Source organism: Mauremys mutica, chromosome 1, assembly GCF_020497125.1.
Source record: "Mauremys mutica isolate MM-2020 ecotype Southern chromosome 1, ASM2049712v1, whole genome shotgun sequence".
NCBI lineage: Eukaryota > Metazoa > Chordata > Testudines > Geoemydidae > Mauremys > Mauremys mutica.
Genome location: NC_059072.1, coordinates 102,301,968 through 102,326,768, shown reverse-complemented (window position 1 = coordinate 102,326,768; position 24,801 = coordinate 102,301,968). Strand labels below are relative to the sequence as shown.

The 24,801-nt window shown below is 44.8% G+C and overlaps 2 protein-coding genes across 4 annotated transcripts in view; one reads left to right on the top strand and one right to left on the bottom strand.

The window, feature by feature from the left end:
- Window positions 1-7,547, bottom strand: part of GNPTAB (N-acetylglucosamine-1-phosphate transferase subunits alpha and beta) — a 93,528-nt gene extending 85,981 nt beyond the window's left edge. Inside the window, exon 1 of the mRNA XM_044988333.1 lies at window positions 6,784-7,547. Coding sequence (XP_044844268.1) covers window positions 6,784-6,978 — 195 coding nt within the window. The 5' untranslated portion in view covers window positions 6,979-7,547. The remainder of the gene's footprint in view (window positions 1-6,783) is intronic.
- Window positions 7,355-24,801, top strand: part of DRAM1 (DNA damage regulated autophagy modulator 1) — a 28,148-nt gene continuing 10,701 nt past the window's right edge. The window contains exons 1-4 of one of the 3 annotated variants that reach the window (XM_044988437.1): window positions 7,355-7,792; window positions 16,581-16,648; window positions 18,715-18,857; window positions 23,627-23,804. In XM_044988437.1, the coding sequence (XP_044844372.1) occupies window positions 7,662-7,792; window positions 16,581-16,648; window positions 18,715-18,857; window positions 23,627-23,804 (520 nt within the window). In that variant the 5' untranslated portion in view covers window positions 7,355-7,661. Of the gene's footprint in view, window positions 7,793-7,951; window positions 7,979-16,580; window positions 16,649-18,714; window positions 18,858-23,626; window positions 23,805-24,801 lie in introns of those variants that run through there. The other 2 variants (XM_044988429.1, XM_044988445.1) reach the window with 2 other exon arrangements.

Sequence of the window (24,801 nt, the reverse complement as noted above, 5' to 3'; positions counted from 1 at the left end):
GTTGGTGGCTAGCCCCTCAGGTCGTCTGTGCAGGAGTACCATTTCGCCCACCGTGCCCCTCCATCACCTTGACCACGGATGCCTCGGACATGGGATGGGGGGCACACATTGGCGACCTTCACACCCAAGGCCTCTGGTCGCCTCCGGAGCTCTCCCTGCACATCAACGTCCGGGAGCTCCGGGCGATACGATTAGCGTGCCAAGCTTTTCAGGCCCATCTCCGCGGGCGCTATGTCACAGTACTGACGGACAATACGATGGCGATGTTCTACGTCAACAAGCAGGGCGGCGCCCGCTCCTCCCTGCTTTGCACGGAAGCGCTTCACCTGTGGGACTTTTGTGTAGCCCACTCAATTCATCTGGCAGCGTCGTTTCTTCCGGGCATACAGAACACGCTAGCCGACCGCCTCAGCAGGTCCTTCCTTACCCACGAGTGGTCCCTTCGCCCAGACGTGGTGCATATGATCTTCCGGAGGTGGGGATTTCCCCAACTAGATCTGTTTGCCTCCGAGGACAACAGGAAGTGCAACCAGTTCTGCTCCTACCAGGGACGCTCCCGCGGCTCCCTGTCGGACGCGTTCCTCTGCTCCTGGAAGGATCACCTCCTCTACGCCTTCCCTCCGTTCCCACTCGTTCATCGGGTGCTACTCAAGCTTCGGAGGGACAGGGCCCGCCTCATCCTGATCACTCCGGCCTGGCCGAGACAGCATTGGTACACCCTGCTGCTCGAGCTCTCCGTCCGAGAACCCATTCCTCTTCCATTGTGGCCGGATCTCATCACGCAGGACTTCGGCCGGCTTCGCCACCCGGACCTCCGCTCCCTACATCTTACAGCCTGGTACCTGACTGGTTGACTCATGCGGAGCATGACTGTTCGCAGGCGGTGCAGCGAGTCCTAACTGAAAGCAGGAAGCCTTCAACGCGCTCCACCTACCTCACGAAATGGAAGCGTTTCGCTATCTGGTGCAACCAGAAAGGCCTTAATCCCTTTCTCGTCCCTATTCCGATTATCCTGGACTACCTCTGGTCCCTTAAGGAGCAGGGCCTCGCAGTTTCCTCCTTGAGAGTGCACCTGGCAGCCGTATCTGCGTTTTGTCCACCGGTTGAAGGCCGCTCCATCTTCTCCACCCAGATGGTCTCTCGCTTCCTTAAGGGCCTGGACCGTTTGTACCCGCCAATACGGCGCCCTACACCGGTCTGGGATTTGAACCTGGTTCTGGCCAGGCTTATGGGTCCGCCGTTTGAGCCTATGGCGACCTGCTCCCTACTCTACCTATCGTGGAAGACGGCCTTCCTCGTCGCTATAACATCTGCGAGACGAGTATCCGAGCTCAGTGCCTTAACCGTTGGCCCCCCGTATACCGTCTTCCACGCAGACAAGGTACAGCTTCGACCGCACCCGGCCTTCCTCCCTAAGGTCGTTTCGGCCTTCCATATTAACCAGGACATCTTCCTCCCGGTCTTCTACCCAAAGCCATACGCCTCGCCTCGGGAGCAGCAGCTTCACACCCTGGACGTCCGCAGGGCCCTCGCCTTTTATATAGAGCGCACGAAGCCCTTTCGGCGTTCCACCCAGCTCTTCGTCGCGATGGTGGAGCGTATGAAGGGCGAGCCGGTCTCCTCGCAAAGGATTTCCTCTTGGGTGACGGCATGTATTCGAACATGCTACGAGCTTGCTCGTGTACCATCTAGTCGCCTGACGGCCCACTCTACAAGAGCGCAAGCCTCGTCTGCCGCCTTCCTGGCCCATGTTCCCATCCAGGACATCTGTAGAGCGGCCACCTGGTCCTCTGTCCACACCTTCGCTTCCCACTACGCGTTGGTGCAGCAATCCAGAGACGATGCAGCCTTCGGCTCCGCAGTTTTACACTCTGCCACGTCTCACTCCGACCCCACCGCCTAGGTAAGGCTTGGGAATCACCTACATGGAATGCATAGGAGCAATCACTCAAAGAAGAAAAGACGGTTACTCACCGTAGTAACTGGTGTTCTTCGAGATGTGTTGCTCCTATCCATTCCAGACCCACCCTCCTTCCCCACTGTCGGAGTAGCTGGCAAGAAGGAACTGAGGAGCGGACGGGCCGGCTGGGGTATATGACAGACGCCATAGCGGCGCCACTCCAGGGGGCGCCCAGCTGGCCCGCCGGAGTTGCTGGGGTAAAAAAGTTCCGGAGACCCGTGCACGCACAGCGCGCACACCTACATGGAATGGATAGGAACAACACATCTCGAAGAACACCAGTTACTACGGTGAGTAACCGTCTTTTACCTACCCCAATAAGGGAGAACCAACAACTTAAAATGCCTTGTTCAAAAATTTTAAGTAACACTTAACTTTCAAACGCCTGAACAGCAAATGTAACTTTTCTTGTCTGCATAGTAAATACTGGCATTTTTATCTGTCTGAATAATCAAAGTGGTGCTTTCCATGCCTTCTTGGTTGCAAAGATTTGAACTGCTTCCTGCTGAAGGTCCACAGTCTGGGCCAGCTCATGCTCTATTGAGATGGTTGCAAGGCCGACCAGCCTCTCCTGTGTCATTGTGGAGCGTAGATGTGTTTTTATTAACTTCAGCTTGGAGAAGCTGCATTCTCCACTGGCAACTGTTATAGGAAGTGTTAGAAGTATGTGCAGAGCAACAAAAGCATTTGTAAAGAGGGTGGTCATCTTATTTGTGCATATATACCGGTATTTCAGAACAGCCTTTGGAGTTGATCCTGTTGAAATGTATCTTGAAAGGGCTTTCAGTTCATCACTCGCATCAATATTGTGCATGTCATTATGTGTCAACACTGTCTCTAGTGCCCTGCATTGCTGACGTAGGTCTTCTTCAGGTATAGTGAGGAGTTTTGGAATATCATACAACATCCCCAATATACTGCTGTGTTCCTTGAGCTGCATGAAATGTTCTTCAACTTATTGTATTGCACAATTTAGCACCTGGTTAAAGAACTCAACTTTGAATTATTGTTTGGGGTCTCTTATGGGGTTATCCTGTGCCTTGTAATCAAAATGTCTTCTTCTTCGGTGACTCTTGTATTCTTGAATGGGTGGGAAAATAGCTTCAGTGTGAAGTTCCTCTGCCAACTTCTGTGCACTCTTCAGAATGTTTTGAATTCCCTCATCTGACCGGTAAGACTGTAGGTATGACTTTGCTTTGTTCAGTTGTTCCATTGCTCCAGATATATCAAGGTCAACACCTTGGAGTCTCTTGCTTACAACCTTTATTTCAAACAGTATGCCATGCCACAACACTAAGCCACACAGAAATTTGAAGTTATGTATATTTCTGGTGATTCCATTTCCCTCTGCCACTGTTCTCCCATGAACAGTTCCTGTCATAGCATTATCCTCCATAATGGCAACTATGGCATCATCTATCTTCCCAATTTGGTGTTTGATAGGCTTTATCGCCTCCACTCAACTTTCCCATTGTGTGGTACTCAGTGGTTTCAGTGTCAGAGAGGATGTACTTAGATGTTGCTTCAAAATTTGCCATCAATGAGTTGATGCAGAGAAAAATACATAAATGCTTTGAATTACATAAAAAAAATCAGCAGTGTCATTAGAAGCTGAACTGCATCACTGACCACCAAGTTCAATGAATGAGAACTGCATGGGACAAAAAATGCTTGAGGGTTTAACTCTCAGATCCGTGTCTGCACTACTCTGTTCTCTCCTCTCATGTTGGCACTATTATCATAGCCCTGACTTCTCATGTCAGCTATCACAATTCCCGTATCTTCCAGCTTTTTAAGAAGCACGTTTGTCATACCAGCTCCTGTAGCATCATCAGTGTCAATAAATTATAGAAAATGCTCTCTGACAGTCACCATTGCAGGGACATTTTCACTAGGTTCCCTTGTTCTTACAAAACGCACCATTAAAGTAATTTGTTCCGTATGGCTGATGTCAGGTGTGCAGTCCAGAATAACGGAGTAATATCTTCCAGACTTCAGATCTGCCACAATCTTCTGTTTGACTTTTATTGCTAGTAACTGTATGGTCTCATTTTGAATTGTTTTTCCAAGGTAGTGGTGTGTGTACATTTCTTGGGTGGTGACTCTTCATAGATGCTCCTGGAGTACAGCATCAAACTCAGCCATCAGCTCCACAATTATAAGGAAGTTTCCATTGTTTGGCACATACAGCTGATCTGAAGTGCCACACAGTGCTAGGTTTTTGGGTATCAAGCATTCTCACAATGGCAATGAGCCTTTTCAGAACATTTTGTTGGTAAAGAGACTCTGATGCAATCTTCTCTTGATGCTGATCATCTGTGGTGGCCTTTAATCTTAGTCTTATCTCAAGATCTTTCCACCCATGGAATACTCTCTGGTGATTTGCTGCCTTATCATGGCATGCCAGATTTCTAGCCAGATTTTTCCAGTTCTTTGTTCCTGTAGAACCCAATGTGGCTGGAACATTAGACTGGAAGAGTTTGCAACAAAAACAGTATGCAGCATTCTGGGTTTTTGAGTACATAAGCCATGGCCTCTCCACTTTGTCACCATTGGGGATTTCATGCCAGTAATGTGTTGGATGGAAACTTCTGTTTTCATTGTCTTTGGGGATCATGAAGTTTTTCACTTGCTGTGGCCCATGCAGTACGAGGAAGTCCCTCAGGCTACTGCTCAAGTGGGTCCACAGTCCTGGATCATCTAGACTTAAGGAACTAAACTCAGCAGCAGCTGTTTGTTGCGCCTCCACCACACTCTTCTCTGATCTATACTTTTCTTCAGGAATGCGCATGGTTACATCCATTTGAGATGGAGCTATGGATGCTGCAGTAGCTGCCAGATCACCTGCACTCTGACTAACTGGAAGATCAGGCATCTCCTCACCACTCACATCCTCACTGGGGCCAGAAGGTTCACCTGAACATTTGTGTCTATGTATCTCAGGAGAGCTCCTTCCTGCTTAGATAGAAAAGCTTCCTTTGCTTTCTTTCTTTTTCTGAATGCTGCCCCAGAGGGGCGTTTTCTTCTTTCACTCATGACTGCTGTTCTGTGCCAGCTATAGCGGCTCTCAACACTCAGTCGGAGGGGACAAATAAGCAGGCTGGTAGCAGGGCCTGAGTGAGGGAAGATATCAGCGTCTTAAGGGCCTAACAGGCTCCTACTACATCAGCTGACTGCCTGTTCTCCTCAAGTGGGTTCAGGGAAGCAGCAGGAAACAGGAAGCTCCCTGAGAAGCTGGTGTTAATCAGTCCAGGCTCCTGGGGGTGCTAGAGAGGTACATAAGAGGCTCCTCCTCTCTCTCCCTGCAGCTCCTGCTGCTTTCTGTTATTCCCTCTCATCTTTTCTCCTCCCTGCCTGTTGTCTCTTGTGCCCTTCTTCCTCCAGCACAGCACTTCACCATCTCTGTGCATCTAGAGCAGAGAGAATACATATGCACCAGCTGCAGACACAGTTTTCTACACTCTGGGTCCCCCCCTCTCAGTTTGGTACCTGAGGCAGGTGCCTTAGGGTATGTCTTCACTACCCGCCATATCAGCGGGTAGCAATCGATTTCTCGGAGTTCTCCGAACGCGCTCCCGTCAACTCCGGAACTCCACCACCGCGAACGGCGGTGGCGGAGTTGACGGGGGAGCCGCAGACGTCGATCCCGCGCCGTGAGGACGGGTAAGTAATTCGAACTAAGGTACTTCGACTTCAGCTACGCTATTCGCGTAGCTGAAGTTGCATACCTTAGATCGACACCCCCCCCCCAGTGTAGACCAGGCCTTAGTTTACCTCATGGTAAGGCCAACCTTGGCAGAGATCATGATATGGGCCATCTGACCTAGCAGTTAGTCAGAAAAATGAAGTGGGAGTCAGCACCAAAGTTCAGAGGTGGAGTCAGAAACTAGAGAAAAGTACAGGGCTGGAGCAGACCAGAGCTGGACAAGAACAAGGCAGGACCAAAACTGGGAACAAGGAACACAGTAGTGTTGATTACAGCAGTGGGGCATAAGTATTGAGTTGGTAAAAGCAGCAAAGAATCCTGTGGCACCTTATAGACTAACAGACGTTTTGCAGCATGAGCTTTCGTGGGTGAATGCCCACTTCGTCGGATGCAAGTATTGAGTTGCAGCTCTTAAATGCAGCTCTTAATCAGGTGATTCTGCTGCAGCCCAGCTGGCTCATTTCCCAGCCTGAGCTAGCTAGCCTTAGGCTCAGCTGAGGGAACTTTTACTCAACCCAGCCAGGGTTCCTTAGCATCACATGAGTTAGTAGAGCACAGATGTGGATGGTGAGCATTACAGCAACTGGCCTGTTGTTAGATGGTGTGGCTGCTTTCCATCACAATAGGCTAACACAGGGGTTCTCAGACTTCTGTACTGGTGACCCCTTTCACACAGCAAGCCTCTGAGTGTGACCCCCCTCTTATACATTAAAAACACTTTTTTATATATTTAACACCATTATAAATGCTGGAGACAAAGCAGGGTTTGGGGTGGAGGCTGACAGCTCACAACCCCCCATGTAATAACCACACGACCCCCTGAGGAGTCCCGCCCCCCAGTTTGAGAACCCCTGGGCTAACAGAAGGGAAATAATTAGAAACTAGATCACTCAAGTTGGTTATATAACAAGATTGTACTATGAAGCTGAAAGGTAGCTGGAAGGGAAGAGATCTAAGGTGTTTCTCTCTTTTCCCCTCTCCTTTTATGTAAAATAAATGTTACCATTTGGATGTGTCCCAAAGAATTATCTCGCTACTCTCCTCATCTCCTTCTACCAGCTCTGTGCTTAGTGGGGTGATAATGGTGGCTAGCGATAGGGGCATTTAGCAGGCCTACCAAAAAAATGCTAAAATTAACTTTGCTGCAGTCAGTCTGGGAGTCAGGGTTTGCTGGCTCAGGCCAGCTAACCCTGAATTCCTCCGTGCAGGAAACAAAAGGGGAAGCGAGGAGCAGCAATATCCAAGTGCAGAAACGAAAGCGAAAGGGGACCTTGCCATTGGAGTACTGTACAGTGGCTGTGAACAAATCCATGGGAGAAGTCTCTGTGTGAACTTGGGGGCAGGGGATGAAACTACTAGCTGCTTTACAATATTACCCAATAAATCATAAAAGAGAGAGAGGAAGACCCACGTCAGCAGGGGGTGGAGAGAGAAAATTCCCAGAAGGGGCTTACTTTTAGAGGGTGCAAGGGGAGAAAGGACTAGCTGGCTAAGCCTGGCTGTGCGAATGGATAGACCTGTGTGCCTGCCTGCATGTTAGAGGGGACAGTGTGGGGGGAGACACGCGGAGTGTGTGGGGGAGGCAGCCCTGTGTGTGCTGTGCCTGTGAGGAGAAATAGCCCGGTGTGTGTGTGTGTGTGTGGAAGAGAGAGATGACCTGTGTGTGGGAGAGAAGGGAATAGCCCTGTGTGTGTGAGGGGACGGGGGAGGGGGCCAGCCCTGTGTGGGGAAGAAGAGGACTAGCCCAGTGTGTGTGTGGCGGGGACAGACCGCGCAGTTCTGGCCGGGCTGGGAGACCCTCTCTCGGGGTGTCTCTGGAGAGCGGGGGGCTGGCAGCCGGTCGTGGCTCCTCCGCTGAGCCTTGTCCCATCCGCTTTGTGACTTCACTGGCTCCGTAACAGAGCCCGCTCCTCCTCCTCCTCCCCGCCCGCCCGCCCGCCCGGCGCCTCCCGTGCCCGGCCGGGGTGGGCTGCGGCCGCGGACCCCCCGGGCAGGATGCTGTGCTTCATGCCGGGAGTGGCCTTCATCCCCGCGCTGCTCGTCTGCTGGTCCTCGGCCGCCTTCATCATCTCCTATGTGATCGCCGTGCTGGGGGGGCACGTGGAGCCGCTCGTCCCCTACATCAGGTGGGAGCCCCCCGCCCCGCTCGCTCGAGGGGAGGGGCCGGGGCCGGGGCTTGCCCCCAGGTGGCAGAGCCGCAGGGCTCCGAGGCAGCAGCCCCCGGGCGAGGGGCAGCGGAAATGGGGGCTGGGGCTGGAGGGAGCTGCGACGCAGTATTGGAGGCTGCCAGGGGAGCTGAGGGCTGGAGAAAGGTGGGGCGGGGGCGTGAGGGCTGGAGTGGGGGGATCCCGGGCGGCTGGGGTAAGGTGGAGGGTGCAGCGGGGCGAGGGGCTGAGGTTTTAGAAGCTGGCGGGGGGGAGGGCAGGGAAGGGCACTGCGCTGGCATCTCCACGAAAAGGAGAAGGATCCTGCTCCCCTGCCGAGGAGAGTGAGGCAGGGAAGTTGGTCTCGTCCCAGAGCAGAGGCTGGGGTGGCTGCTTGCCCCCGGCGGGAGGAAGGAAACACGTGTTGCAGGCAGCAGGGCCCCACCTGGCTGTTCTCCACAGCACGACAGAGCCCGTTGGATGCCGGGGAGGCAGGACCGCTCTGCTTATGTCGTTCATGCTTCTCGCGAGTCCCGCTTCTGCAGGACTGCAGAGTACAGGGGTTAAACAAGCCGCCCCTGGGGAGTGCCCTGCTTATCCTGGTAAAACTCTCTCGGGTATTGGGAGTTTTGCCTGTACCGTGATAGCACAATTTGGGCCCAAAGAGCACAACGTGGTTCAAGGATCATTCTAGAGAGAGTCTGACCTCATTTAAGAGCTGGGGTCCTGCAGTGTTTATACTCTGTTTAGAAAGCCCAGAATCTGATATTTTCATTGCTGGGTCTTCTAGTGGATATCTTTTAAATGTCTTCTTTGTTTATGTGTTGGGTTACTGACCCAAGACTGAAGCAATTTTTATGGAAATGTTTCTCTCTTTCTCACAATTAAACTAGATGGGGGATAAATGTCATTATATCAGAAAGGGATGGGAAGGCATGTGTGTGAAATGCCTTAAAATATTATATTTTATTTTCTACTTTCATTATTCAATTACAGTTCAGTAAAAGGCTAATTACTCCTAGTTTTGACTTTATTAATATTTAACATCTGACTATTTAGTAGAATAATTATCTTGATTTAGTTCCTAGAAGGTTAAAAGTGACTGGCAAAGGGGAGAAATTGATTTGTTCCCCTCTTTTCCTTTATAGTGTGTAAATAGGACCTAAAAGACAGTGTGGGGCAAGAGAGATTGTAATTTTTTTCCCCTCCCCTGCTTTTTATGTATATATTTCAAATCTTGTTTAGGCTGGAAGACTATGGCCCCAATCCTGCAAATACTTACATACCTTTATGGACACGAGTAGTTTCACGAGACTACTGTACACACATAAAATTACTCACATGTGTAAGTGTTTGCTAGTTTGAGGCCATGGTGAAAACTGGAAAGCTGGTGTAAATTATGACATCAAAAGACACAAGAAAGATAAGCCATTAAGGGCCTTGGGCCGGAACTTCAAAGGTATTTAGGTGCCTAAAGATGCAGATAGACACCTAGCAGGATTTTCCAAGGCACCTAACTCCGGTATTTTTGAAAATGCCACTGCATGCCTATCTGCATCTTTAGATGCCTATACAGCAATTCCTCGCTTAATGTAGTAGTCATGTTCCTGAAAAATGCTACTTTAAGCGAAACAATGTTAAGTGAATCCAATTTCCCCATAAGAATTAATGTAAAGGGGGCGGGGGATTAGGTTCCAGGGACATTTTTTTTCAACAGACAAAGGACATTATATACATATACAGTATACGTTTTAAATAATTTAAAACAAACAATGTAGTAGCGTGCCCACCAATTATGAATGTGAAGCTTGGTTGAGGCAGGGACATAGTGGGGTCAGGGTCCGGGGGCTTACCCCATTCCGCCCGCTTGGTGCTCTTGCCAGGAAGTGGGGGGGGCACAAGGTGGAAGTTTTGCCTAGGGCGCAAAACATCCTTGCACCAGCCCTGCCCGACCTAACTCCCCAGCTGGAATGCCAGGCAGGCGGGCAGAGCGGGGTGAGCCAAACAACCTTATAACAGAACATTGCATGACTTTAAACAAGTATGTTCTCTAATAGATCAGCAACCTAATAATGAAACAATGTTAACTGGGATGACTTTAAGTGAGGAGTTACTGTATACCTTTAAAAATCTTGCCCCTCATCCAAATCCCACTGAAGTCAATAGAGAGAGTCTCATGGACTTGGATTTCAGTGGTCTTTAGATCAGGTCCCATTGGCTTATGTTCATGAAAAAGTTGTATTGCTTTACCTATACCTGTATTGTTAAAGTGGTACGACACCAAGGTGTGGACACACTTATGTTGGTATAAAGGTGCTTTACAATGATATGGCTATTACCATATGGAAAGAGGAATAATTATCAAGGTCTAAATCACCTTTTTACAAATATAACTATGTTCACACTTGGGCTTTTACAGGCATAACAGTTTGAGTATAAGAAACACCACATCACCAACTAAAATAGTTATATCAGTAAAACTTTTAAGTGTAGACCAGGCCTAAGTGACTGTTGCTTCTTATACCAAACACAATCATGTAACTGTTTACCTTGTTCTTCCCACACTCCTCCCTGATTCATCTGTTTTTCTCCATTTATTGTCTTAACATATGGGCCCTACTTCTGTAACTATTTACATGCTTATCTTTAATTGCTTCTGTGCTTAAATGTTTGTAGGATTAGGCTGTAAGAGTGTAAGCTCTTCGGAACAGAGACTCAGGCATTTTAAATTACACGTATGTATGTACCTTGCATAGCACAACTGAGGCCCCGATCAGAGCCTCTAGAGCAGAGGTCGGCAACCTCTGGCACACGGCTCGCCAGGGTAAGCCCCCTGGCAGGCTGGGCCGGGCCAGTTTGCTTACCTGCCGTGTCCGCAGGTTCGGCTGATCACGGCTCCCACTGGCCATGGTTCGCTGCTCCAGGCCAATGGGAAGCCGTGGCCAGCACATGCCTCAGCCCGCGCCACTTCCCGCAGCCCCCATTGGCCTGGAACGGCGAACCGCGGCCAGTGGGAGCCACGATCGGCCAAACTTGCAGACGCGGCAGGTAAATAAACTGGTGCTTACCCTGGCGAGCCACGTACCAGAGGTTGCTGACCCCTGCTCTAGAGGCTACTGCAATTCAAATAATACATAATACTAATTAAGAGGGGAAGAGAGATTTATTCCATTTAAAACAACATTGTGTATTTATTTACACCTATTTAACTTCAGTGACTGACATTAAGGGGAGAGAGAGCTCAGTGGTTTAAACATTGGCCTGCTAAACCTCAAGTTATGAGTTCAATCCTTGAGGGGTCACTTAGGGATCTGGGGCAAAATCATTACTTGGTCCTGCTAGTGAAGGCAGGGGACTGGACTCAATAACCCTTCGGGGTCCCTTCCAGTTCTATGAGATAGGTATATCTCCATATATTATTATTCTGAGTACAGAACGCCTTTGGCCTTGTAAACACAAAAATTGTACTGCTGTAATTATATACTCCTGGGGCCATTCTGCACCAAAAAGTTAAAAATTCTGCAAATTTTAGTTGTCAAAATAACACTACCTAATCATGACAGTTTCAATTAATTTGGTAATTTATTTCAAAATACCTGTCAGCAAGTATGTCTGTAACAATACAGAGACACACACAAATTCCACCAGGAGTAGAGAGTTAAAGAAACCCCTATAACAACCCAGTTCCTGTTTCTCTGCCCCCAACTCCCCCAAGCAAAGCTGGGGTGCAGACATCCACAACCTCTCCTCTCCAGAGCCCAACCGCAGGGCTCCTCCAACCCTCTTCCCCCCGGAGCCCAGTGATCCATCCAGAGGGAGAAACAGCCCGATGCTCGGTGCCAGTCTTGCATGGAGTTTTCTCCATGCCACCCTCTCTTACCCTTAAGGCATGCTGGGAACTGAAGCTGCCAGGAATCCTCTAGCTCAGTGGTGGGCAACCTGCAGCCACTAGGAGCTGCGGGTGGCCATGCAAATGTAAGCAGTCTGGCGGCCCGCCAGTGGATTACCCTGACGAGCCACATGCGGCCCGTAGGTTGCCCACCACTGCTCTAGCACCCTCTCTGTCCCCCAGCAAGGTCTTCTATGTGCAAGCTGGGCTCTGCCGAGTTCAGTTGCCCCTAATGGCGGCTAGCAGCACTGCAGCCCATTTCTGTGGGGGGAAGGAAATTTTGTGCATACGTTAGTTTCTGCAAAATTCTGCATTGCGCAGTGGTGCAGAATTCCCCCAGGAGTAAACTATACCAGTATAGCTAAAGCAGTACAACCCCCCTAGTTTGGAGACAGTATTATTTATGTAAAGGTGTTTATTCTAGTATAGCTCTTCCCTACAATAGGAAGGGAAATAAGATATACCAATTTAAACGTAAAGCACCTTTATAGTGGTGTTACCGTATCCACAGTAGGGATTGTGCTAGTATAACTTTTGGTTTAAAAAAGAAATCACACTCCTAACTGACACAGTTATATCAGTACAAGAACTATATGGAGATTAGGCTTAGGTTATAGATTCAACACCTTTACCCTTCAATAAAGGTGTTAAGGTCTCACATTAAATATCCTTCTGTCTCCTAGGAGATCTTCAAATAAAACTAGGAAAGACCAGACTTTATAATCCTGATATGTCTAAGATTTTAAATAAATAAATAATCCGGAAAATAAATTAGATTAAAAACACTTCAGACTCTCTTTATTCATCAGTAAGAAGTGGGTGTGGAGGGGAAGGACACAAGCTTAATTTATTTGAAATCCTTTGTAGGTCACTTCTGAGACCTTTGTCACATACACTATTAGACACATTTGGCCTCAGATCTGCTAGCATTTGTACAGCCATAGTTCCTGAATGAGTGGATGAAGAGATGAAAATATGCCCTATCATTTCAGAGCAGCATAGAATTGCATTGGTGGAACAGGATATGCAGCAAAATTTGGCATACAATTTTTTAATAGTTCTGAACTCAGCTGATTTTGATAGAAGGCTGATTCAGCATTTTGTGCGCTTCAGGATGATATTGTGATTTTTGCCTAATAGCTGTAACACATTTTTATACCGTTTAGTACTTGGTTCGTTCCTTTAGTTTAATAGATATGACTGAATCCCATGATTCAGCTAAGTTAGCATGATTAAAGTGAAAGGGGAAGAATGTTGCAAGATATTTCAGTTGTGCAATATGTAGTCTTGGCTCATTTACTGGATATTAAAAAATGAACTAGTTCTCTAGGAAGAGTTTCAGTTAGACAGAGGAGCAGGATATTATCAGGTTTGAGTTCAAGTTTTCAGTTATAATTTTTATTTTATAAATACCCAATATATGTCCACTCATAGCTATTTCAGTTGTATTTCTTTATAATATAACAGATATCATGTTAAGACATGGGACTTGGCTACACTAGCCAGGACACCTATATTAATATCTTCCTAGCAAACTGCTTAAACACAGTCCTTGGTAGGAAACTTCACTGTCTATCATATACAGAACCTAAAATGGGGAGTGGATGTAGGATGGATGGTGAGTCCTTTCCTTTATGCTGCTCAGAATCTAAACTGATCTTTACAAAAAGCTTGAAGTCACCCCGTAGGATGCACTGGGTTGAATTTTCTGGCTCATTTTTAATTTGGTGGTTTGAATACTCAGTGTCAGATTCCTAAGGATATTTTCTGCAAGATGGTACTTTTTCAGTCAATGAATGTCATAGTTCCTTGTGATGATAAATGTTGGGATTTCATTTTGAAGCAGAAGAATTTGACTCTATAATAGGCATATAAAGTATTTTCTGACAGTGAGTGTAAATATTTTGGATCTTAAATATTCATTCTCTTTCCCCTCCATACACGTCAAAATAATAGTTGATTCAGCAGAGTTCTGAGTGGCAATTTTAAACATTAACATTATCACTTCTCACTAATTCCCTCATGTTATCCACAGTGGGTTACCCTTACCTGTACATTATTGTAAATTAAATTAATAGCAGATTTTGTTTCATATGAGCTCTGTTTTTTTCCATTTAAAAATTTCTTTATGACTGTCATTTCATTTTAAATCTTTCTCAACTACAGGCTAAAGCAAATCATTTCTGTAAAATATCTACAGTAGTGATCCTGAAAACATCAGTTATGCATTTTAAGTTTTCATTTCATGTTAGTTTTATTCTTTATAGTGAAAAGTATAGAATTACAAGGATTTTGTCCCTGAAAATCCAGTACTGTACCTTATGGTTACATTGTAGATGTGCCTATGATATTTGTGGTCTGAAAAAACAATCATTTTTAAATATTGTACATATTTGAATATACACAGCACTGAGTTTCCTTGAAACTGTAGAACTCTATACAGTTTAGTTTGACAGCTTTAATTCAATAATGAATGGAGCTCAGTACAATTTAAAATTATTTAGACTGCTCTTAAAATGTGAAGTGTTCCCAGAATTTCAAATGATTGCATACTTCACGTGTGCAGATTCCATTCCCTTCTCACCTGAAGCTCTTCAAAGGCTTTGAAGTAACCATGGTTCAGTACTTGGGTTGCATAGAGCAGTTTCTAATTTGCAGAAGTACTCCAGAATTGTCTCAAGTGGCTTACTTTGGAAGTAAGTCTTCTGCCATTTTTATAAAACTGCTCCAGGCTCATGAGGAAAATATAAAAAATGCAAGGTTAAAAAGGCCCTGATAATTAAAGCAAAGATTAAGGACGGCATCCAAATACACCTATGCCATTAAATGGGAAATTAAGGCAACTTTATTGTTTTTAGGAGGTTCGCTGTCAGGTGAGGTTTGTGTGATTATTAAAAAGTATGTGCTGTAGCAAGGCTTTAACAACCATAATAACTAAAAGATAAGATGAATAGAAAATCTTAACATTGTCCTGAGAGGCTGTGGAAACTCTAAGACATTGATTAAATGCTGAAGTATCCGAAGCTATTGCTCTCTGAACCCTATTAGAATTTTTATCTATATGTGCTGGGACTCTGTATTGGATGTTTTCAGTATTAGTTTCAACAATTTCACAAAGAAAAGGACAGAGATCACTATCTTCAATGTATCCATCTAGTTTCTTACCATTCTTGACCAGCTAGCCTAATACGCAAGGAAGTGATAGACAGACTATGCACATCAACCTTTTGGGGGCAGAGGGAGATTGTGATTCTCCGATTTAATTTTGAAGGTCTGTCAGTCTTCCTACTTGAAGTAAACAAGATGACCAAACTTTTTTTAAAAACGGCCACTGACTTGGGGTGACTTGGTTTTTTTTGATACCTGATTTGAGGGAGTGGTGTTGAGCATCCACAGTTTCAATTGAAGTCTATGAGAGCTACAGATGCTCAGTACTTATGAAAATTGAACCAAGCTGGGCAGTCAAAAACCTTGAAGCAGCCAAGTCAGTGGCCACTTTTGAAAATTTGGTTGTAAATAAACGGAAGTGGCAGAATAGAAGGAATCTAAGTACAATTAAATATTCTATATTAGTTTTCTGGGTGTTTGACCCCTTTTCTTTCTATCATGATAAAATAAGGAATTATTTGTCACATCAGTGGTTACAAGAATGAAGGCTTCCCAAAATTACAGAGTAGGTGAATTTGTGGCTTCTTTCAAGAAGATAACCAGTAAGCAAAGTAGAAGGAGAGCAGTGGGTACACACCACTAAAGTGAACTGCTTGTTCAGTGTGCAGTACCAGCAAGGATCATTACAGTGTATATTGTTTAGTATACTATAATTATATGTATACTGTAAGACCTACATTTATTTATTCCTGGAATTTTAGCAAGAACCTTGACATTTTGGACATTAAATGACAATGATTTTTATAGTGGGGGTGCTGAGAGTCATTGAACCAAACTGTGAACCATGTATATGGTGAAAACCACTTCAAGCCAGGGGGTGTGGCAGCACCCCTAGTTCCAGCATCCATTTATTCCTGAAGAGAAGACTTGTGTGGATATAGCAGAGACTACCTTACTAAAGTGCCTCTAATAAAATTGTTTTACTAAACATAATAGCAAGCTAAGGAGGGAAAATTGCAGAGTTATGTTTTGAACCACTTCCAGGCTTGAACATTAACAGTGTGCTGTAGTCTTGATTCTCCTTTCACTTTACAGCAGTTTTACATTCATATAATATCATTGATTTCAATGGAGTTAGTCCTGATTTATATTATGTAAATGAAAGGAGAACTGGGGCCCTGCAGCTCTATCATTTTAATGTAGCTGCTTCGTCCTTTTGTCAGTCAAAGGCAGATCCACACATGTAGAGAGAGCAGGATACTGGAATTGAGGGCTGGGGTGTGAATCAGAGTACAATTCTGACCTTTGATAGCAGAACTATCCATGGGATCCAACAGTCCAACACAGAATCATATGTTCCCACAAGCCTGCATACTGTCGATTGCCGTTGTCTTAACTACAGTACTAGCTTAGCTGGCAATTGACATATAAAATGGTATTGACAGTGCCATCCTCCGTAAAGTCCACCAATGTCCTTCTAACTAGTTGCCGTTCATAGATACCTGTTGTGTAACTCCAGGTCATCACAGCTCTGTATGAGTGATGGATTAGGGGAGGGATATAGCCCAAAGACTGTGTTCTATGGTAAGATAACAGTTTTTTTCACCCCAAAATAAACATTCAGTTCAACCAGTAAAGCCTTAGACAGGCAACAGAGGACATTATATTTCCTTGTTTAAATGTCTGTTGTCTTAAAATAAAACCTCATAAAAATGTAGTATATGTAGTATATTTTAGGACTTCAATCTTACAAGCTTGTTCTTCTTGTTTTAGTGACACAGGAACAAAACCTCCAGAAAGTGGCATCTTTGGGTTTATGATTAATATTTCAGCATTTTTAGGTATGTATGGGGTATTTGGTCTGAGCATATCTAGGGCCAAATTCTGTCTGAATATCAGAGAACCTGGATCTAGAAGTAGGATGAGTAACAGAAGCTGGTTGCCCCTATTCCAGTCCCCACAAAATACTGCAGAGAGCCTACTCCGGAACACTATAGAGGGAACTGCAGAGTGCCATTTAGGGGTCAGTGAGTGTAGAGCAGGGGTGGGTAAACTATGACTCGGGGGCCACATCCGGCCCTTCAGACGTTTTAATCCGGCCCTCGAGCTCCTGCTGGGGAGTGGGGTCTGGGCCTTACCCTGCTCTGGTGCTCCAGGCTGGGGCTTGCCCCGCTCTGGCACTCCAGCTGGGGGCTCCCTGCGGCTCCTGGAAACAGCAGCATGTCCCCCCTCCAGCTCCTATGCATAGGGGCAGCCAAGGGGCTCCACAGCTCCCATTGGCTGGGAACCAGCACATTTTAAAAATGCTGGTTTTGTGTACTTTGAATTGATTTGAATATCCATTCAAATAGATTGACACAAATCACAAGTAAAAATTAGGCATCATCTAGTAAATAAGAAATGCACCATTCACTATTTTCTAACATAATAAAAATGTAAAAAATAAGAATCTGAATAAATGTAAGTTAAGCTGTGTAATTACTTAAATAAATGTGTGTAGATATAATGTATCCTCCTGGTGGGCAAAAAGAAGAAATGATTTAGTATAAAGGCTATGTTTAGTTGTAAATCAACATGTTTCAATGATTACCACCAATTTGAATCAGTCTGTCTTAGGAAATTAACTAAAAAGTACAAATGCAAAACACAATTAAAATTGATTGTGCACTCTCCTCTCATCTGATGGAGTGGGGAATCTAGGCCTGCATATTTATGCATATATGCTCCCCAACCCCCAAATGGTCTCTATACACAACCTCCTTCTCCAATGATATCTCCTCTAAGGACCTATCTGTAAAGGCAAGTTTACTATGTTCAGGGCCGCCCGGGGGGGGGGGGGGGGGCAAGTGGGGCAATTTGCCCCAGGCCCAGCAGGGGCCCCCATGAGAGTTTTTTGGGGCCCCTGGAGCGGGGTCCATGACTCGCTCCGGGGCCCCGGAAAACTCTCGTGGGGCCCGGGCCCCCGGAGCTTCTTCCGCTCCAGGTCTTTGGCAGCAATTCGGCGACGGGCCTGAATCCTCTGGGCAGCCCTGACTATGTTGGGGAAATTGTGTATAACGCTGTATGATTTGTTCTTCCCTATGCAGACAGGACCTGAGTTATGAAATGTATTATAACGTTGTTCTTTACAGGGCTTGGTTTACAACATTGACCCCATCCTGTTACATCAACATTTCGCTGATGTAGTCAATTTTCATATGTAAATAGGTCCTTGATAGGAATTAATTGAGTATTAGGCCCTATAGATTGAGTATCAGAGCCTAAAGACTGAGTGATATTTTTTGGCAAAAAATATCCGTATACACTAGTTTGGAGGGTTCTTATGGCCAGGGCTAGTCAAAATTGGGCCCCAAGAGTTGAGCACAATTTCAGATAACATAGCTGAGTGCACTTTTTTTCCTATTACTTACATCCAACAAAGAAACTACGGTATATGCTGGTAATTAACAGATGTAGTTCCTGAATATAGAGCTCCATCAGGGCAGACTAAAGTCTAATAAATTGTCCATCTTCCAGCTTAGTGCCCATCTCCCTGTCATAACCTATCCTGATGCAGGCTGCATGGTTGTCAACATTCTCTGCTCTCTAAAATCCAAACTGTAATGAGACTGAAATGACCCTGTTTCCTAAATTGTCCCAAAGTAATTTATGGGGGCAACTGGGGAAGATAGTATTGAGGACACCCCTTCAAAATGGCATCTGAAAATAATACATGTAGAACTTACTACTTTTTAGTCCCCATTCCCACTCCCATCACAGTAGAATTAGAGAAAATATAATTCAGTGGATAGTGGTTTTAAGTTAATTTTGTAAATGTATATGTAATTTCACCAAAGAAAATGAAAAAGTATAACATAATTGTGTGGTAAATTAAAATAAATGTTTTGCATTTTTTTTCTTTTTTTAGCTGCAGCTACAATGTACATCAGATATTTAATAATAGAGAAGCAAAATGAATCATCAATTTTTATGAGTCCTTCATGTAACTTAATTACATTATGTATTGGATTGCTGGGCTGTATTGGAATGGGCATTGTTGCAAATTTTCAGGTATGGTCCAATTTGAATCACAAATCTAATTTTATAAGTTTTAACCATAAAAAATTATAGATCTAAATGGTTAATACTGTATTTATGGATTGGTAAATTAACAACATGAGAAACAATGTCCTTTTTTACTTCTATCTGTTCCACTAGTCTTTCAAAGGAAATATTTGGCTCCTAACTCTCTTAAGGCCAGGTTTACACTAGAAACTTTCGCCTGTGTAGCAGTATCCGTTAAGGGTGTGATTTTTGGTGACATTTCTATTCCAGCAGAGGTGAGAGAAAAGTCTGTACCTATTTTAGGAGTGCTGATTAGCAGGGAGGGAGACTGGCTGTTCTACTAAGAGAACTTCTGGGACCAATGGACACTGTGAGGTTCTAATATCCCTTACCTCCTAATATGCGTCCCATGCTTGCTTTCTGTATTGTCCTGCTTCACCTCTCTTAATACCATTACTCCTCAAACATTTTAACTGAAAATATTTTTGAGGTGTCTTGAACCAGAAATAGCCCCTCCCTTTGCTACTGCCCACTTGCTGGTAGCACTCTTCATGCTCCTAAGATTCCAGGTCTGCTCCCGGTGGTCCTTTCCTCTTTCTCTCAATACATGCTGTGGAGACAGAGCAAAGAGCGAGAACTACTAGACCAGACACAAGAAGTGTTACAGGAGCAGAGTTGGCAATATCAGTGCAACATCAAGAGCTCCCAATACTGCAATGAAGAGAAAAGAGTAAGATAGTAAGCAGGATGACATGAATGTGATGTTTGAAATCTTGCAATACAGAAGGTCTAGAAATATTTTATTTGAAAAATACAATAATAAACTTCTTCTAGCCCTGGTCCTTGACCAGAGATCAGAAAAATTTTGATCTCTGCCCATTATCTCTTTTATTATCTATTTTTTATTTTAACTTTCTCTCTCCAACTCTTCTGTTCTTTCTTTAAAAGTTTCTTAATTAGGTTTTGGGATCTTGTCAGAAAGCATGAGACGAGTTCTCACGGATTCTGGCATTCCTTATTTTACTATTTGTACTGCAATACAAACCAGTCAGGGCCCCATTGTGCTTCATGCTGTACAAACGCATAATAAGATACAAGTCCCTGTCTCAAACAGCTTACAGTCTGAAGAGACAAGACAGGCAAAGGAAGTATCATCCCCATTTTGCAGTCAAGAGAAAAGAGATATTAAGTGGGTTTTTTATTGAAGGTCACACAGGAAATCTGTTGGAGTGCTGGGAATTGAACCCTGATCTTCTGGGACCCATGCCAATAGCTTAATCACAAGACCATGTTACCTCTCTGAAAGTTACTTCTTAACTAGATGAAAATGAGACAGCAAGCAAAGTTTCATTATTGCCTCACTTTCCTTCTCTGTGCTGGACGAGGAAAGGAATACACAGAATTGCATGGGAACTCTTCAGAGAGTAACTAAAGTAAAAAACATCTAAATTCCACCATTTTCCCCAATTCCTTTCTAGCTTGAGAAAGGCATTCTACACAACAGTATAAACTCCTGCGAGAGGTGCAAAAGGCCATCCAAACCGAGTGTTTTGCAATCATTGCAAAGTTCCTGTGTTAGGGCTTCTGCAAACCTAGTATAAAATCAGTTGAGTATGTCCCTTGAGGGGGAAAAAACTGTGGGATGTTATGAAATATTTATTTAATCTTCCTTGGGATGTCATGTAGCCTGCTTACCTTATCAATAATTTGCCAAAAGCCAGAGCCAAACAGTATGCTTCAGTAATTTACAGCATTTTGCAGTTTGTTACCACCTTTGATTTCACCTCTGAAATCTGGATATTTGAACTTTCATTTATTATTATGACTATCTTTGTATAGTGAAGTTCGTTCTTAGTAGAATTAATCTGTTTCAAGCCATTTACTGAGTATAGAATGCATTAATAATCATTGTTTGCCAGTTTCCTCCCGTTACTTAATGTGATCACATATACTGTAGGTTTTTATATACTGAGAGTAGAAGATTTCTCATTTGGAGTGGAGGAAACCATTTTAATGAGGCAAGAAGACAGAAACATACTTTTTGTTGGAATGGAGAGGCTATAGTCCCATCTTTTTATTCTCCCATGTTTGTTATGGGACTTTCTGATAACAAACTCAGTCAGATATTGTTAGGTCACAATATAGGGACATTTTGTTTTGTACACAGTATTGTGCTTGTATAGTAACCTAACGATGTACAATTGTGTATAGGGAAGGAACGGAGAAGAACAGTAATAGTCAACCAGAGAGAGCTGAGGAGATAAGAGAGATAAGGCCTGTGAATTAGCAAATCCATGGATGGTTTAAAAAACTGAGGAATACAGTTTTGCAAGTAGTGAACATTGGATGTTTCAGGTTAAAAGGTCTCCAGTGCAGTGTCCAGCTCTGTTAATATTATCTTCAGGCAATATTTTGTAACAAAAGGTTTACACACTGTATAAATTAAATAATATAAATCATGCTTTGCATCTTAAAAATAATCCCAAAGAATAAGTATATTCGAAAATGCAGGAAAAATACTATAGTAGGGCTGAATGAGACTGCTGTGGGACCGGGGGGACTTTATTCTTTCCCTCTCCAAAACAAATTGCAACATGTTTTGTGAAAACACTTCAATTTCACACATACTGTGAATTTTATAATTTGCTTTTATCTACACAAATCTTGTGAGCTCTGTTGTTAATTTTTAATCAGCAAAATTAGTTGTAAGGGAAGTTTTTTGGTCATTTTGGTACTGGGGAAGTATAATTGTAATGGTATTGCTCCTGAATGCTCAGCAAAACTGCCGGAAAGTGTGGGCAGAAGATAGCTAGCAATGTTTCCTAAAAGCAAAAGAACTGTGAAGGTGAACAGAGGTGAATCAGGTGTTTGTTTTCTATGTTTAATCATACAGTATTTTAAAATACAGAAGGGAAATACAGTTGGTGGGATAGTGTTAAGGAGCGACTGACCATTAAAGGAGAAACTCCTCAGAGCATGATGAGTTAGGCAAAGCAAAAATCTTATATCTGTGGGTCTGATTGTGCCTCTTAGCCATTGCCCCTGGACAAAGGAGGTTCCCCCATATCTTTGGCCAGTAGGCTTAGTCCCCTAGCTATTAGGTATCTAGTAAATTTTCTGAGCCCTTTTTTGGCATGTATGGAGGCTAGGGTGAGAGGCAGAGACGGTCCAAGAAATAAGTTAGAAAAGAAGAGAATAGTGGTGCTGATAGCTTGCATAACACTTTCAATTATTAGACCCTGTTTTCATATATAGATAGCATGGGTGTGGGGGAAGGAAAATGGAGAGGAGGAGCCATTTAGATAGCACAGTAATGGACATAGTATAAAAATCTGAACAGAATAAAACACAACGAGTGTGGGGGGAGAAGGAGTGAAACAAAAGATGCTGGGGAAAGCAGATGTTGAAGACAACAACAGGGTAAAATTACACCATTATAGGAAAGAAAAGGGGGAGAAAGGTGGCTTTGTGCCAGGAAGGGAAAGAAGATATAACAAAACCAAGGAAGACAAGTTCTATTAATGCTGCTTTGCACTGCTCTGGTGGCAGAAACCAGCTTATAAACTAGTTTAACTAGCTATGAGAGGATTTCTCTGGCACAGAGGTGATATAGATCTGGCATAATTTAACATATGTAGTTTATACATTTAGAGAATCCAAGAAGTTATTTTGGCTGTCCATATACTTTATTTTACTGTAGGTTTCACTTCCAGATATATTTCAGAGTGCGAGAATCTTCAATAAGCTGGCTATCACAACATAAATAAAGATGGCCGATGACATGGAAAGGGGAAGGAGGTCAGGGGGTTGACAGAGGGATATGGAGATTTTCACATCAAAGTCACTGGTTTGGACTGCTGCACACCACCCTCCCCCCAGCTTTTATATTGCACACTCTCTGACTGACCATCTGATAGTGGGGTATTTGAAGCAACCTGGCAGTTCTAGTCTCTTACCAGCAGTGAGGGAAAACACCACCAAAACATTTCATTGGCAATTGCAGCAGAAAAGCCAAGGACTGGCTAGGTATAGAGAATATGAGCTTATCACTTCTGAAACCAGTCCTGCAAATATAAAATGAAGGCATGTTGGCAAATAGCATAGGCAATCTTGCATCATCTGCGTGGTACCTCTTTTGTGGGAAAAGCACTCAGTTTGCCAGTGGCGTCAAGTTGGCATCTTTCACAATCACTAAATTGTACAGGTGGTATTTAAGATTTAGCTAGAACTGGTGGAGCAGGCAGTGTTGTCTGAGTCCTTTTCTCTGGCCTGGTTCAGGTCAGACATCTCTCAGGATGATGAAGGCCCAATGTCCCAGGAACTGGTGGGGCAGCAGTCAAGATGGTGAAGCTCACCTCAGTACCCAAATTTCCCTTCCCAAAGTCTCTTTAAGGACCCAAAAAGGGAGTGATGGGTGGAATAGCTAGTCTTCCCATTTTTTCTCCACCAATTAGGCCTAATTTCCAACACACCAGTTTTGGTTAATTGATTTCTGCTCCTCCTTTCCTCTTGTTTACTAGTTAACATTTTAACATAGTCCTTGAGTTATATCTGTCAACCTTTTTGTTCATACAAATTCAGTCTGTCTCGCTTTTGCTCCTTTTCCCTTCAACAATTGTTATTGGTTTTTGACACATTCCTTAACCTTTCCCTCACCTCCCACAGCTGAGCTCGCAATTAGGACAGATCTGTAGGCCCAGTTTTTATAACTGGTTTCTAGGCACTACTGTAATACAAATAATAACAGATAATCACTCTGCTGATTCTCTTTCCAGGAGTTATCTGTTCCCAGCGTCCATGATGGAGGAGCTCTTGTGGCTTTTGGCTCTGGTGTTGTTTACATTACACTTCAGTCTGTCATCTCTTTCAAGTCATGTCCACAATGGAACAGTCACTCTACATGTTATATAAGGATGGCCATCTCTATAGTGTCATGGATAGCTGTCATTCCCAGTATCCTTTTTGTGTATCACATTGTTGTATCTTTACACACAAATGTTCTTCCTCTGACATTGAACCGCTTCTAAAGTAGAATAAATGCCAGGCTACTGCTTATATTGCAGACGGAGCACCATGTTTAGAAAGCTGGCATTGTAAGAAGCATGAATGGCTGTTACCAGATCTTTCTAGAAGCTACACCTCAGTTGTTAGTAGTGTATTTAAGTCTTATGCCCTTGTTTCCTACTGTTTTTTTTTTTTTTGGTTGGGGAGTGGGGAAGAAAGCAAAGGGGGTTCTATTCTAAGAGACAGCTAGTGAATGTAAATACAACACACAGTCTAGCACTCATGTACAGGAATTAACCCAATAATAACCAGCCACCAACACACTACATACAGGTCAAACTACCCTGTAAGAAATAAAGAGGGCAGGTGGGAGCCTACCCACATTTGGCCCTCTGACTGAAAAGACAAGCAGGCATCCTTCTAGCCCAGGGGTGGGCAAACTACGGCCTGCAGGCCGGATCTGGCCCCTCAGGGCTTTGGATCCAGTCCGCGGGATTGCCACCCCTGTGGCGCCACGGGCCCTGCGCTGCTCCCAGAAGCGGCCGGCATCATGTCCCTGTGCCCCTTGGTGGAGGGGTGGGGCGGGCAGAGGGCTCCATGTGCTGCCCGCGCCTCCAGACACCGCCCCTTGCAGCTCCCATTGGCCAGGAACAGGGAATCGTGGCCAATGGGAGCTTCGGGCGAGGTACCCACAGGCAAGGGCAGCGCACGTAGCCCTCTGCCCCTCTCCCTGCTCGGGGCCACAGGGACATGGGGCTGGGCACAGTGCAAGGCCAGGGCAGGCAGACAGGGAGCCTGCCCTGGCACTGGTGCATGCTGCTGCCACCCCGGAGCCACTCCAGGTAAGTGGCTCTGGGCTGGAGCCCAACCCCTCCTGCACCCCAACTTCTTGCCCTGAGCCCCCTGCCGCAGCCTGCACCCCAGCCCCCTGCTCTGAGCCCCTTCC